This window comes from Nerophis ophidion, linkage group LG19 (assembly GCF_033978795.1).
Source record: "Nerophis ophidion isolate RoL-2023_Sa linkage group LG19, RoL_Noph_v1.0, whole genome shotgun sequence".
NCBI classification, from domain to species: domain Eukaryota; kingdom Metazoa; phylum Chordata; class Actinopteri; order Syngnathiformes; family Syngnathidae; genus Nerophis; species Nerophis ophidion.
The window spans coordinates 11,628,076-11,645,024 of NC_084629.1; the positions used below are offsets into that span (position 1 = coordinate 11,628,076).

At 40.5% G+C, this 16,949-nt stretch overlaps 1 protein-coding gene across 3 annotated transcripts in view; it reads left to right on the top strand.

The window, feature by feature from the left end:
- bcl9 (BCL9 transcription coactivator) overlaps positions 1 to 7,695 on the top strand; it is a 97,995-nt gene extending 90,300 nt beyond the window's left edge. For all 3 annotated transcript variants that reach the window (XM_061879152.1, XM_061879154.1, XM_061879155.1), the window contains one exon: positions 5,546 to 7,695. In XM_061879152.1, the coding sequence (XP_061735136.1) occupies positions 5,546 to 6,588 (1,043 nt within the window). In that variant the 3' untranslated portion in view covers positions 6,589 to 7,695. The remainder of the gene's footprint in view (positions 1 to 5,545) is intronic.
- The last annotated feature ends 9,254 nt before the right edge of the window (positions 7,696 to 16,949 follow it).

Genomic DNA, 16,949 nt, shown 5'->3' on the forward strand with positions numbered 1-16,949 from the left:
TTTAACAATAAATAAATACAATAAATAACTCCGTCCACTGTTCCAAATTATTAAACAGAACAGCGTTTCAAGACATTTTATAGGCTGTAAAAAAACTCAAAATGGTCACATGTTGAATTTGTAGCATTACTGTATAAGACTATATAAATTAAAATATTTTTGATTAAAATAACTTTTGATAAAACAGGCTGAGTTAATATAGGACCCCTGGCTTGATATCACATTCATAAGCCTTGCATCCATTGAACTTGTAAGTTCTTGGACAGTTACATCTTTCATTTATTTGCAGGATGTTAGAATAGCGTCCCAGGGCTGCTGCTTGGTTATGAACATAGATCCTTTACTTGATGATGCTCTACACTGGAAAAACTGAAATCTAAGTAAGATTAAATATCTCAAATAAGGGTGATATTTGCTTATTTTCTGTCTGATAAGATAATTCTTCTCACTAAGCAGATTTTATGTTAGTGTTTTACTTGTTTTAAGGGTTTTGGTCCTAATTGATCTCAGTAAGATATTACAGCTTGTTGCTGAGTTTTTATGACGTATATTGAGTAAAACATGCTTGAAACTAAAAAATCAACTGATGCAAAGCTGTCATTAACACTCCCAAGTATAAAACTACCTTTTTAAAGTAATAATTTCTTACTTGAAGCTTAAAAAAAAAACATGATGCTGAGCGCATATCATTATGTCAAGATAATGGCACTAGCATTACTTAATTCAAGAATATTTTTCAACATATTGAGTAAAAAGGTCTCGTTTTTTTTCCTACCACGAAAAGTGCACTTGTTATTAGTGAGAATATACTTATTTTAAGGTATTTTGGGGTTAATTGAGGTTAGCTAATTTTACTTGTTTCGGAAAGTCTTGATAGGCCAAATGTTATTGTTCTATTGGCAGAAAGTTTTGCTTAGTTCAAATAAAATACCCCCCCCCCCTTTTTTTTTTCTTCTTGTTTTTGAACACTGACTTTTTGCAGTGCAGAGTTTCTCTCCTCTTGAGGTCAGGACAGGATGGTGGCCACACCATCAGTTTCTCTCCTCTTGGGCCCATAGCAGCCAGTGACTGACTCAATGGTGTTCTTTGCAGCATGAGATGGGGCATTGTCATGCATGAAGATTATTTCTTGATTTTATTTTATTTTTTTCTCCCCATGATTCTGGCCCAAAACATGACACACCCTCCACCCCCTATTTTATTTTTTATTGGTTAGCTTCAGATTAACAATGTTATTAAAAAAGGAATAACAGACTTATTATACTCTGAAATTATTGGTATTACTTAAAATTGCACACATTTAGTTGTATTCATTGTTAAAAAATATTATATGGCTCTAACAGAAATACATTTTAAAATGTTTGGCTTTCATGGCTCTCTCAGCCAAAAAGGTTCCCGACCCCTGGTTTAGGGCGTGGCCCAATATTAAGCTTTAAGCCCACTTGCAAACTTCTTGAGGATCCTACACATTAGTAATCCACATTTGCTGCTTTGCAATGGCCTTTTAGCAGCTTCTCTCTTAATTCGATGTAATTGGATGTGGGGCGGTATAGCTCGGTTGGTAGAGTGGCCGTGCCAGCAACTTGTGGGTTCCAAGTTCGATCCCCGCTTCCGCCATCCTAGTCACTGCCGTCTTGTCCTTGGGCAAGACACTTTACCCACCTGCTCCCAGTGCCACCCACACTGATTTAAATGTAACTTAGATATTGGGTTTCACGATGTAAAGCGTTTTGAGTCACTAGAGCAGGGGTGGGCATTACGTGGATCGCGATCGACTGGTCGATCTCGGAGGGTGTGTCAGTCGATCTTAAGCCAGGCATTAAAAAATATACATAAAAATGAGCAATCATCAATCATACCAAGACTTCACTTTCGTCAGTTGTTTGACATTCTCGGCACCCGAGGATCTTGTGAGATGACGCTGGCTGCTGCAAGCTCATATTTAAGAAAAAAATAACTAACAGGGCGGACGCAGAGAAACACATTTTATTTCTAGAGACTCCGTACCTACTGTCAAAACTCTAAAGACCGACTGCACAGTTCCTGTCTTCACCATAAAAGACCTGTTTCATCCTGCCTGTGCTAACAAAATAAGAGTCTCAGAAAGCTAGCGTGCACAAGCTAGCAAGCTACGGAGTTTGATGCCAATGTATTTCTCCCCCGCCCTCAGCGACCGCTTTCTCGCTTGCTTGCCCACCCGCACTCTCACTGACATCACTCACCTGCTGCCAGACATTAAAGGGCCACACACATATGCTACTCTCATAACAAAGTGTTTAAAAACGAGTATGCAAGTTGGACAAATGAGATGCCAAATCCAACCACTTTCATGTGGTATTGGACAGAAAGGAGGACTTTTTTTTTCCTCCATTTGAAAATGTGGACGTTATCAGCACCACTGTCTAATTCCAATCAATGCAAGTCATCAGAATCAAATACACCAACTTATATTCTTGTCTTCATGAAAGAAAGGAATCTATGTGTGTTAAACATGCTTGTATTATCATTAAACACCATTAACTTGTTAACAAAAATGTATTTTTCATAAATAAATAAATATAAATTATAAATAGGAATGAGGTAGATCTCCTCGACTTGGTCAATTGAAAAGTAGCTCACCTGCAGAAAAAGTGTGAGTGCCCCTGCACTAGAGAATAAGCGCTATATAAATTTTAGTTTTTTTGTCTGGCAGAGACTTTTTAAAATGTTGCCTTTATCTGCATGAACTCGTCTGTGCTCTGAATTAGCAACACATTTCTTTACAGATCGATGATCACACATACGTTTTGTTTTTTTAAATGTCCAATGTTTTCATACCCTAAACAACACTGCAAAAAGTCAGTGTTCAAAAACAAGGAATAAAAATACAAAAATTAGGGGTATTTCAAAGCAAAGCAAAATGATCTGCCAATAGAACAAGAAAATTTGACTTGTCAAGACTTTCCAAAACAAGTAAAAATAGCTAACTTCAATGGACCTCAAAATACCTTAAAATAAGTAAAATCTCACTAATAACATTTGCACTTTTCTTGGTAGAAAAACAAATATGAGACATTTTTTGTCAGTATGTTGAAAAATATTCTTGTCCATTTGGCTCTCATCTGTTTTAATTATGAGACACAATTGTGTCAAATTCATGCTTTTTTTTTTTTTCATGCTTGACATAAGAAATGATTACCGTATTTTTCGGACTATAAGTCGCAGTCTTCTCCACAGTCCAGCGGGGGGGTGAGACCCAGCCAAACCCCCCAAAAATTATTTTTTTTTTATTAATTTTTTTCATTTTTTTTTTTATAGTTTGGCCAAGTCTCACCATCGGCCAAACTACAAAAAAAAAAAAACGCGACCTATAGTCCGAAAAATACAGTACTTTCAAAGAGTAGTTTTATGCTTATGAGTGTTGATGACACAGCTTTGCATCAGTTGATTTTGTAGTTTCAAGCATGTTTTACTCAATATAGGTCATAACATCTCAGCAACAAGCTGTAATATTTTACTGAGATCATTTAGGACCAAAACACTTAAAACAAGTAAAACACTAACATAAAATTTGCTTAGTGAGAATAAAGATCTTATCAGACAGAAAATAAGCAAATATCAGCCTGATTTGAGATATTATATCTTACTTAGATTTCATTATTTGCAGTGAAGGTAGTGTACTATCTTTTCAGCAGCTGAGATATTGTGAAAGTCCAATCCATAGTGGATTTAACATACCTGTGAGAGTCCAGTCCCAAGTTGATCCAATATAGTAGCGAGAGTCCCGTCGTCCATAGTGGAGCCAGCAGAAAACCATCCCAAGCGTAGGCGGATCAGCAGCGCAGAGATGTCCCCAACTGATACAAAAGCGAGCGAATGCAACGCATACTTGGTCAACAGCCATACAGGTCACACTGAGGGTGGCCGTATAAACAACTTTAACACTGTTACAAATATGCGCCACACTGTGAACCCACACCAAACAAGAATGACAAACACATTTCGGGAGAACATCCGCACCGTAACACAACATAAACACAACAGAACAAATACCCAGATCCCCTTGCAGCACTAACTCTTCCGAGACGCTAAAATATATACCGCCTCCCCACCCCCCGTCTCAACCTCCTCATGCTATCTCAGGGAGAGCATGTCCCACATTCCAAGCTGCTGTTTTGAGGCATGTTAAAAAAAAATGCACTTTGTGACTTCAATAATAAATATGGCAGTGCCATGTTGGCATTTTTTTTTTCAGAAATTGAGTTGATTTATTTTGGGAAAACCTTGTTCCATTGTTTAAAGCATCCAGCGGGGCATCACAACAAAATTATGCATAATAATGTGTTAATTCCACGACTATATATCGTTATCGGTTAATATCGGAATCGGTAATTAAGAGTTGGACAATATGGGAATATCCGATATCGGCAAAAAAAGCCATTATCGGACATCTCTATTTTTGACTTTTAAATCTAATTTGCATAATAATTTGAAACACAGTGTAGATTAGGGGTGTCCAAACTTTTTCCACAACGGGCCGCACACAGAAAAATGTAAGCATGTGGGGGCCATTTTGATATTTTTCATTTTCAACCATAACAAAATATATGTTTTTTTTTTTTTTTTTTTAATCTTTAGGGCTCCTGGGGAGCATAGAGGGTCTCACTCACTAAAATGTTAAAAATAAGTCAAATTGTTTTTATTATTTTTTATTTAATACTTACAGTAAATCTCTATATCAACTTAAGGTTGATATGAAGTAAACAAATAAGGTTTTATGTCTTTTCTGTCAAAGACAACTTTGTTTTTTATAGTAAAACTGAAATATGCAGTATTTAGATAGATAGATAGTACTTCATTGATTCCTTCAGGAGAGTTTTTTTTTTTTTGCAATTAAAACCCGCAAAGATCAATAATGCAGGACATCATTGATTTTAACTATTTAATATTTTTGAGTAATCACAGTGAAAAGTTAAATAAAATCGTACTAAATATATTTCAGATCCGAAAGGTTCCGCACTCAAAGTGATGCATTTTTTTATAGTTTTTATTTTTTATTTTAACACTTCAATTTCAAGATCAACTTCCGATTTATCTTTCGATTTTAAGTTTGAACTATTATTTTGTTAGTTTTATGCTCTTTTGTCAAAACGTTGATGTTTTTATATGGCAACCACACATCATATGCAATATTTTTTCCACATAAAACATTTTGAAGTGATAATATTTAAGTAATAATTCATTATAACAGATTTTTTTGTCCTTTTTTTTTGAGGAATAGAAAAAAGATAAAGACAAAAGGAAAAAAAACTGCCTGCATGGCAGCTTTGTGTCAACATTGCAACTTTTTCTCATTAGATTTCACCTCATTCCACTTTTTTCAAATGTTTTTTTGTATTTATTTTTGCAATATCAATTTTGCAATTTTTGCAGAATGTGTGGCGGGCGGGTAAACAATTAGCTGCGGGCCACAAATGGCCCCCGGGCCGCACTTTGGACCCCCCTGGTGTAGCTGACAGTTTTGTTTCCATGTGATTTAACAAGGCCGTCTTCTTTTGTCCACAAGGTATGCCGATGAACCACCAAGGCAATCCTCGCATGATGGGACCTGGCAACGCAGGACCCATGTCCGCTCTCAGTCCCCTGGGTATGAACCCGATGGGGTCCCAGCCGCTCTCACACGGCATGCCGCCGCAAATGCCCTCCCCCAACGCCCCCAACATGGGCCCCGGTATGATACCTCACGGCATGATGATCCCCCCGAATCCGCAAGACCCCGCCGGCATGGTGAACCCTCAGATGATGCCCCAGGGACGTCTCGGGTACCCCCACCGAAACCAGGTCTACCCGCTCACACAGTCTCCGTCGCAGCAGGGCCCCTTCTCTCCGCACAACGGCCCCGGTCCCCAAGGCTTCCCAGGCCACCCCATGAGCTTCCAGGGAGAAGGAGGCCCCATGGGAGGGCGGATGGGGTCCATGCCTCACGGAGCAGGACCAGACGGGGTCATGTGTAAGCCGAACACCCCCGGAGGACCGGAGTTCAACAACATGCAAGGTGGGTTCAGCGAGGCGGACCTCCACGAGGTGATGCGGCCGGGAGCATCCGGCATTCCCGAGTTCGACCTGTCCAGGATCATCCCGTCGGAAAAACCCAGCCAGACTCTGTCCTACTTCCCGCGCGGCGGAGGAGACAATCCTGGAGGCAAAGCGCCGCACCCTTCCGGCTTCCCCATGCAGGCCATGATGGGCGACGGTCACCCGAGAATGGGCATGCCTATGCAGGGCATGGGGGGGATGCCCGGGGGGCCCGGCGGGGGCATGGGCCCCCAAGACATGCCGATGGGCAACCCCGGCCACAATTCCATGCGCCCGCCTGGATTCATGGGCCAAGGCATGATGGGCCACCAACCCCGGATGATGTCCCCCGGGGGTCCGGGCGGGATGATGCAGGGGAGACAAATGGCCCACCCTGGACCTGGGGGGTCCCCTAACATGATGATGTCACTGCAGGGCATGGGCGGCCCCCCGCAGCAGACAATGATGATGGGGGGTCAGATGAGGCCACGCGACATGGACATGGGCTTCAGTCCGGGTTCTGGAATGTTCTAAAGCGGGGGTGGGGGACTTTGCAGAATGTTCTCCGGCGGCGCAGCGATAAGACTGAAAGGAAGGAAGTATTATCCACAAAAAAAAACGGACATCTTTTTTGCCACATTTGGAATCATGAACTTCAGAATGTATGAAATTGTCGTGCAAAAAAAACTTCCTCGTGGTTTTTTTTTTTTTTTTTTGGACTCTTAAATGGACTGAAGCTCAGCGTGGAGATGTTACAGTATACTTTTTTTCCCAAAATAAGAAATCTCGGTATGGAAAAGGCTGGAGACCAACGATGGCGTTGAAAGGACTCCATCCAATGTTTTTTTTGACTGTTTCTGTATAGTATACATGTGTGTGTGTGTGAGTGTGTGTGTGCGAGAGTGCGTGTTTCTGTGTGTATAGGCATTCTATCAGTGACCTCTCGACCTCCTTCTTACCCGACTTTATTTGGGGAGGGGGAGGACGTGCCCCTCTTAAAAAAATACTGTACTGTTTACCATTGGTGGGCTATTGGAATTTTAGTCTATTTTAATTTCCTTTGTAACTCCAGTGTATAACAAACCAAACTATGACCTCATTAAGATAATAGTATTATTAAAGAAAGGAAAAAAAAAAAAAAAAAAAAAAGCACAAACATGGACCGTCTGCCGAAAGCGTCTTCTTTCTCTATTTTTACCACATGAAGTGTGTGACGGGAGGGGGGGATACTTTGCAGCATAGTGCTCCAAAAAAACGTCCAGGACTTCTTTAGCCAGCGTGGATACTATTGCTAATACCCAGATGTGCTATGTGTCTTCTCGTTGTTTTTTTTTCTTCCTGTTTTGACTCTGGGTGAATCATTCCCACAGCAATAATCCCCCCAGCCCCCCCCCAATGGTCAGCAGAAGGGAGTGGCTCAGCGCCGCAGCAGGTATGCCATAGAACTAGTTAGCGGTAGTTAAAGGCGCCCGGAGTGAGACACCGATGTAAACACGCACTGCTTTTACCATCCAGTTGACTTCCTCTTCTCTTTTTCTCTGTTGTATAAGCTTGTCATTGTGTTTCTCCGTTGGCTTTGGTGCAAATAGTCTACCAGGGCTGTGGTGATGGACTACAAATAAAAGATATTGTTTTGGTATATCCATGTTGTCCATGCTTTGTATGTGGATGTTTTCTTTACATATTTCCCAGCATTTTTTCCCAAATAGGGCACTCATTAAAATCCTGTACTTTTTTTGTTTTTTTATTATACAAACCCCGTTTCCGTATGAGTTGGGAAATTGTGTTAGATGAAAATATAAACAGAATACAATAATTTTCATGAAATCATTTTCAACCCATATTCAGTTGAATATGCTACAAAGAAAACATATTTGATGTTCAAACTGATAAACATTTGTTTTGTTTTTGCAAATAATCATTAACTTTCGAATTTGATGCCAGCAACGCGTGACAAATAAGTTGGGAAAGGTGGCAATAAATACTGAAAAAGTTTAGGAATGCTCATCAAACACTTATTTGGAACATCCCACAGGTGTGCAGGCTAATTGGGAACAGGTGGGTGCCATAAAAACAGCTTCCCAAAAAAATGCTCAGTCTTTCACAAAAAAGGATGGGGCGAGGTACACCCCTTTGTCCACAACTGCGTGAGCAAATAGTCAAACAGTTTAAGAACAACGTTTCTCAAAGTGCAATTGCAAGAAATTTAGGGATTTCAATATCTACGCTCCATAATATCATCAAAAGGTTTACAGAATCTGGAGAAATCAGTCCACGTAAGCGGCATGGCCGGAAACCAACATTGAATGACCTTCGATTCCTCAGACGGCACTGTATCAAAAACTGACATCAATCTCTAAAGGATATCACCACATGGGCTCAGGAAGACTTCAGAAAACCACTGTCACTAAATACAGTTGGTCGCTACATCTGTAAGTGCAAGTTAAAGCTCTACTATGCAAAGCGAAAGCCTTTTATCAACAACATCCAGAAACGCCGCCGGCTTCTCTGGGCCCGAGATCATCTAACATGGACTGATGCAAAGTGGAAAAGTGTTCTGTGGTCTGACGAGTCCACATTTGAAATTGTTTTTTGGAAATATTCGACATCGTGTCATCCGGACCAAAGGGGAAGCGAACCATCCAGACTGTTATCGATGCAAAGTTCAAAAGCCAGCATCTGTGATGGTATGGGGGTGCATTAGTGCCCAAGGCATGGGTAACTTACACATCTGTGAATGCACCATTAATGCTGAAAGCTACATACAGGTTTTGGAACAACATATGCTGCCATTTAAGTGCTATCTTTTTCATGGACGCCCCTGCTTATTTCAGCAAGACAATGCCAAGACACATTCAGCACGTGTTACAACAGCGCGGCTTTGTAAAAAAAAAAAAGAGTGTGGGTACTTTCCTGGCCCACTTGCAGTCCAGACCTGTCTCCCATCGGAAATGTGTGGCGCATTATAAAGCGTAAAATACGACAGCGGAGACCCCGGAGTGTTGAACGACTGAAGCTCTACATAAAACAAGAATTGGAAAAAATTCCACTTTCAAAGCTTCAACAATTAGTTTCCTCAGTTCCCAAACGTTTATTGAATGTTGTTAAAAGAAAAGGTGATGTAACACAGTGGTGAACATGCCCTTTCCCAACTACTTTGGCACGTGTTGTAGCCATGAAATTCTAAGTTAATTATTATTTGCAAAAAAAAAAAAAAAAAGTTTATGAGTTTGAACATCAAATATCTTGTCTTTGTAGTGCATTCAACTGAATATGGATTGAAAATGATTTGCAAATCCTTGTATTCCGTTTATATTTACATCTAACACAATTTCCCAACTCATATGGAAAGGTTTGTACTAACATATTAGTAAAATGAAAAATATCCTCAAACCCTGAGATTTTTTTTTTGTCCAATATTTTTTTTCTGTTTTGGTATTATTTATTTTTCTCAGTCATTTAGATTCCTTTACCAGTTTTGCCCTCATTGACTTCCCGATATTCTCATGGCGCAGATGATAGAGTGGCCGGGTCAGCAACTTGAAGGTTCCAGGTTCGATTCTATCTTCCACTAGCCATTCTATTTAACACAGCGAAAGTGTCCTTGGGCAAGTGTCTTGCCAAAAATCACAAAGAAATCTTCTGGGGGAGGATGACCTCCTACAGGGTTTGGATTACAAACTTTCAGCCTCACCTAAAACAAAATTCAGCAGCATTCTCATTTTAGCCAAAGTATAAGACAATACTTTCTTGACAGTATAATGGTAACCAGGAATACGTCTTCAAGTAACAATATTCAAATACTAACATTCTTGGGTAAGACAGAATTTGGTTTTATTGTGAATCCAGTGAAACAAATTGGTGGTTTTAGCTGATAAAGACTTTGATTGATTGATTGATTGAAACTTTTATTAGTAGATTGCACAGTACAGTACATATTCAGTACAATTGACCACTAAATGGTAACACCCCAATAAGTTTTTCAACTTGTTTAAGTATTGGGCAGACGCTTTTATCCAAAGCGACATACATAAAAAATACATATAAAATAATCACTGTAAACATTATCATTTAAGGGAAGAATGTAATAGAAAATATCAATACAAAGTGTCAAAACAGAATAAACTCTGCGGCTTCCGCAACAGAGATACAGTCTATAGGTCCCTAAGATATATAATAATATCTAATGTAATCATACATACATTATTTATGTAGGATATACACATGTATATTTAACCTAATCATATTGTTTCTTGAACTTGAAAATAGTTGACCGTTTTTTTCCCCCTATGCTGGGATTATATTCCCAGTTTTGATCTCAGATGTCTGGTCACTTATATCATGTAAGAATATTCTATTACTGTTAAGCAAACTTTGAATAATAAAACACACCAAAACATGTGTCCTTTATCATAGCTACACGAATGACAAAAAAACCGCATGTGAAAATCAGTGGTATTCAGTGAGGTAAAATGAATTAAATGCGCTGAGAGTTAATTCCATCCATTTACTACCGCGTATTCCCTTTGGGCTCGCGGGGGGCGCTGGTGCCTATCTCAGCTACAATCGGGCGGAAGGCGGGGTACACCCTGGACAAGTTGCTCTCTCATCGCAGGGCCAACACAGATAGACGGACAAAATTCACACTCACATTCACACACTAGGGCCAATTTATTGTTGCCAATCAAACTATCCCCAGGTGCATGTCATTGCTCCTGCCAAATAAATTGCATTGAGTGGAGCCGATCACCACTCCAAGATGGCGGCTCCGCGTCTGGTCAGCGCTAGTAGTTAGTAGCGCACGATGCTGTGGTTTCAGCGGCGGACGTGTCAGGTTCGTCCCTGACGGTTTGGTTATGTTTTAGTTTTTTCCTCTGGATTTGTCTTTGTTTCCTCTGTGTGTGTGTAGTATTTCCAGTCAGCGCTCTTATTTTGTCTGTTTCCTGTGTTTCTCCCTGAGCGCTGTTTCCCCTCAGCTGTGGCTGATTGGCAACTGGCCACACCTGGTGTCAATCAGCCCAAGCCTATTTAGACCTGTCTTCCCATCCAGTCAGTGCTGGATTATTGTCAATGTCACTTCTGTATTGTCGCTCCTGTCGTGTCAACGTCTTTTTCTCCTTGTCATTCCTAGTGGTCGTGTCGTTGCAGCGTAGCGGTAAGCTATATTTGGTAGCTTATTGTATTTTGTTCCATGCTTCCAGTTTTGTTTGTTCATAACCAAGTTTGTTATCCGCCTCGTGCGCGCTTTTTGTTTGTACCCTTTTGTTCGGTTTTGTCTTAGTGTTTTTCTAAATCATGTTTTCTCACTCGATGCTTGCCTCCTTCTCTGCATCCTGGGGTTCGTCACCAACTAACTCTGATGGGACGGTGGTCCTAACTTTAACCCCTGTTGCTTTTACAATCTTTATGTTCATCTTATTCAAGTATGACATTTTTAAATTGAATTAATTTCATAGACAAGCTATTCTATTATGGTCATACTCTTGTTGGCTAGCGGCTACAATATCAGTACTATTGAAGATCTTTGCTCCTTCTCAACTCTGTGGTTATATTCTTTTCGCAAAATACAACCAATAGTACATTAATTTTAAATCTTACTTGTGAAAAGTAATCCCCTGTTTCCTATTGTCAACAGTCCGCTCATTTGAGCAGGAAAACGCTGAACGCCTTTGTTTTCTACCTGTCAACTGTCAGTTTAGGCTGCGCGCCGGCTCCTCATCACCACTTCAAGATGGCGGCCGAATTTCTCGCGTCACAGCAGCCAATGCTGCGTCTACTTTTTAAAATTTTTTTTTATTTATTTATAAATTTCAGCATTAACAAACGAGAAACAATAATCAACATAGTTCAACAACAGTATAAAACATTACAAAATATTATTAAAAAAAAAACAGTACATAACAGCGCCAGGGGTTGTAAATTCAAAGTAACAAAATAGAATACAAAAAAAGATATACATATAATAAACCAGGTGCAAAGCCTTAGGCTCATTTGGATTCATTAAATAACTTAAATTTGGAACACAGCATCATCGTTTTCACAGCTTTTTTTGTTGTTAGAGGTAGAGAGCGTTTTAAAGTAAAGTTCAAAATCTTTCTTAAAGGCACAAAAGACAGGTTGGGTATTAAGAAACTTACATTTATGAAAATACAACTTAGCCAATAGAATGATGAGGTCGCAAAGGTAGAATTCCTTTTCAATTTTTTGTTCATAGTGTAAAACCAAACATCACATCTTTAAAGCAAAGCACAAATTTGTCATGAATATTGTCCAGGATAAAGCGAAAGATGCCCTCCCATAGTGATGGAGTGTTTTCACAAGTCCAAAACGAGTGGTTAACAGTTTACGGATGCATGTTACAAAAGGTGCAGGTAACAACAATGTCCTTGTATCTAACGCTCCTCATCACCACTTCAAGATGGCGGTCGAATTTCTCGCGTCACAGCAGCAAATGATGCGTCTACTTATAAAATGTCTCAATAAATGGTGACGTTTGACTCAGTTTTGACCAATAAAACAGAGCCAGGCGGTCACGTGATTAACAACGGCGTAGTGATATGTGTTGGAAACGGATATTACGTAGGGTGCACTACGGACCTCTATCAATGTAACACCACTCTTTGTTATTCCGGCGGGAAATCAAGCGTTCTGAAATAAAACATGTTCCAGTCATAACTACCCAGTGTATTATTCATACGAATAACACTTCATGGTGGCAGCGGTGACTAAAGTGGTCACCCACGGAGCAGGACGAGAGAGGGGAGTTGTCCGAGGAGAATTCTGTCGTCGCCCGCACTACTGTCACAAACTGTTGGTACCAACGGAGGAGCCGAGCGGACTGATGGCGGCGAGAGTGCGCCATGGCTGCACACCTAGCGACCTTGGACTGGAACGACCAGGACCTGAGTGAGGCCATACCACTGTTTAAACAGACCTGAGTGAGGTCTTATCATTGTTTAATCAGATCTGAATGAGGTCTTATCACTGTGTAAACAGACCTGAGTGAGAACATATTACTGTTTAAACATAAAATTATTCTTTACCGAGAGCAGTGTTTTTCAACCACTGGTGTGCCGTGAAATACAATCCGGTTATGTAATTTCACATAATTGGGTAAAAATAATTTTTGTACGTAAGAAATTATAATCCGTAAACAATGTGCCGTTGTTAGTGTCAGTGCTGTCTAGTAGTGATGGGTTGACGAGGCATCATGTATCGTTTCGACACATTGCAAAACTGTATCAATATTGTGTCACTAAATACTGACATCTGCTGGACATTAAAAATCCCTACAGGCAACCTATGGACCGACTCAACTGACACTGATTTTATGACCTAGTACAGTGGTCACCAACGCGGTGCCCACGGGCACCAGGTTGCCCGTAAGGACCAGATGAGTAGCCCGCTGGCCTGTTCTAAAAATAGCTGAAATAGCAGCACTTATGACATTTTTAATTCTAAGAGAGACAAAACTCAAATAGAATTTGAAAATCCAAGAAAATATTTTAAAGACTTGGTCTTCACTTGTTTAAGTAAATTCATTTAATTTTTTACTTTGCTTCTTATAACTTCCAGAAAGACAATTTTAGAGAAGAAATACAAAAGCGTCCGCACAACTTAGTCTGAATTGCGAAAACAAAGCAAGTGTGGCGAATAGCGCTCAAGGAAGATATGAAGCTGCAACAGGAAAATACCAAAAAGAAAAAAGAAAAAAAAACAGGAAAAAACACCAAAATAGGAGTGCAAGAGAAGGACTAAAACACTACCCACATAAAAACACAAAATAAGTCACGGCGTGATGTGACAGGTGATGACAGTACACCTACTTTGAGACGAGCTATAGTGATGCATGCTTGCTTATGGTTGAAATTCATATCCAACAATTGCGAGAACAAATTTTCATTGTCAATATCGGCTACTGAGTTTTGTTTTTTAATGATTTCTGTTTGTGGTGCGCCTCAAGATTTTTTCAATGAAAAAAATGTGCCTTAGCTCAAAGGTTGAAAAACACTGACCTAGAGGATGAAGAAATAACAGATGACGCTCAGCAGGCAAGGAAAATATGCCGCGGCATTGGAGATGACGGACTGAAACGGCTGAATGCCAGTGGTCTCAGTGAGGGTGACGAGAAGAAGCATGCTAAACTAAGGGAATTATATGAAGGTCAGTTGAAACTGAATGTGAATTTTAGGATCCATAGACTCCACCTAATGCAGTACAGGCAAAAGCCAAATGAGAGCATTAATGTCTTAATGAAATTAAACAATGGATGTCCGCTAACTTCTTGCAACTCAACGCCAAAAAAACGGAAATGGTGATTATCGGTCCTGCTAGACACCGACCTCTATTTAATGATACAACTCTAACATTTGACAACCAAACAATTAAACAAGGCGACACGTTAAAGAATCTGGGTGTTATCTTCGACCCAACTCTCTCCTTTGAGTCACACATTAAAAGCGTTACTAAAACGGCCTTCTTTCATCCCCGTAATATCGCTAAAATTCGCTCCATTCTGTCCACTAAAGACGCTGAGATCATTATCCATGCGTTTGTTACGTCTCGTCTCGATTACTGTAACGTACTATTTTCGGGTCTCCCCATGTCTAGCATTAAAAGATTACAGTTGGTACAAAATGCGGCTGCTAGACTTTTGAGAAGAACAAGAAAGTTTGATCACATTACGCCTGTACTGGCTCACCTGCACTGGCTTCCTGTGCACTTAAGATGTGACTTTAAGGTTTTACTACTTACGTATAAAATACTACACGGTCTAGCTCCATCCTATCTTGCCGATTGTATTGTACCATATGTCCCGGCAAGAAATCTGCGTTCAAAGGACTCCGGCTTATTAGTGATTCCCAAAGCCCAAAAAAAGTATGTGGGCTATAGAGCGTTTTCATTTCGGGCTCCAGTACTCTGGAATGCCCTCCCGGTAAAAGTTCGAGATGCCACCTCAGTAGAAGCATTTAAGTCTCACCTTAAAACTCATTTGTATACTCTAGCCTTTAAATAGACTCCCTTTTTAGACCAGTTGATCTGCCGTTCCTTTTCTTTTTCTCCTATGTCCCACTCTCCCTTGGGGAGGGGGTCCGGTCCGATCCAGTGGCCATGTACTGCTCGCCTGTGTATCGGCTGGGGACATCTCTGCGCTGCTGATCCGCCTCCGCTTGGGATGTTTTCCTGCTGGCTCCGCTGTGAACGGGACTCTCGCTGCTGTGTTGGATCCGCTTTGGACTGGACTCTCGCGACTGTGTTGGATCCATTATAGATTGAACTTTCACAGTATCATGTTAGACCCGCTCGACATCCATTGCTTTCCTCCTCTCCAAGGTTCTCATAGTCATCATTGTCACCGACGTCCCACTGGGTGTGAGTTTTCCTTGCCCTTATGTGGGCCTACCGAGGATGTCGTAGTGGTTTGTGCAGCCCTTTGAGACACTAGTGATTTAGGGCTATATAAGTAAACATTGACTGATTGATTGATTGACTTCGTAACCAGAGCCAGAACGTTCGCTCAAAAATGCCAATTTTTGCGTTTCTTTCAGATAATTTATTATAACCAAGTTTGCAGGGGATGTGTAAGGACTAATCAGGGGGGATGTAGTGATATGTGCTGAGAACGGTTATTACATAGGGTGCACCACAGACCTCTATGTAACACCACTGTTATGCCGGCTGGAAAACAAGCAATCTGAAATAAAACATGTTCCAGTCATAACTACCCAGTGTATTATTCAGATGAATAACACTTCAAGCGGCAAACTACAACAACGGCAGCACCTGGCTCGTGAAACGGAATCCATCCTATTTGGGTCACAAATCAACCTTAAGAAGGTCAGTGACTTCACCATTAACGTGGGTGACTTTCTTATCACCAGGAAAGATGAGGTCACCTACCTAGATTCCATGGTAGAGGCTAATCTTTCCTGTGATGAAATGGCAACCAATGTAATCAAATAGTTCAACCAACGGACAACATTTCTCTACAGAATCTCCTCTCTGGTCAACAAAAGCACCATGAAGATTCTAGCAGCAACTCTCATTCATCCCTTTTTGGATTGCGCAAGCATCTCCTGGTACCCCAGCACCTCCAAAACACTCAAATCTATACTCTAAACATCCCAGAACAAGCTGGTCAGGTTACTTTTAGACCACCTCAGATCACACCTCACTCCAACCCACTTCTCCAAAGTGGGCTGGCTCAGGGTGGACAGAGTATAACAACTTGCGCTGAGCCTAGTCTATAAAATTCTCTACACCTCCCTGATACCGAAGTACATGTCAGACTACTTCCAGAACGTAAATGACCGCCATAACCACAACACCAGGGGGAGCTCCACAAACCACGTCAAACCCAGATTTCGATCTAACAAAGGTCTCATCTCATTCTCCTTCTACGCCACATCAATATGGAATGCACTCCCAACAGGTGTAAAAGAAAGTGCACCTCTACCCTCCTTCAAAACCACACTAAAAGAACACCTCCAGACTAACACCCTCCCCGGATTGTAATTAATCAAATGTATACACTTGTTTTTATGCTTTCTGAACTCACTATGTTCACTGCTCGCTGTACATATCCTACGAAGTCAGACCTACACTGTTTCAATGTCCATTTCTCAGATGATATAATTGTTGATGGCTGAAGTGCTGATATCAACCAAACCTAACCCCCCACCCAAACCCCCTCCACATCCCAACCCCTGGATTGTAAATAATGTAAGTAATTCAATGTACCGGTATATAATCTGAAGATTAACTTGTGTGATGACTGTATTATAATGATAGTATATATTTGCAAAATCATTGATTGATTGAAACTTTTATTAGTAGATTGTACGGAATATGTACTGTATTGTGCAATCGACCACTATATGTGTAATATTCTGGGT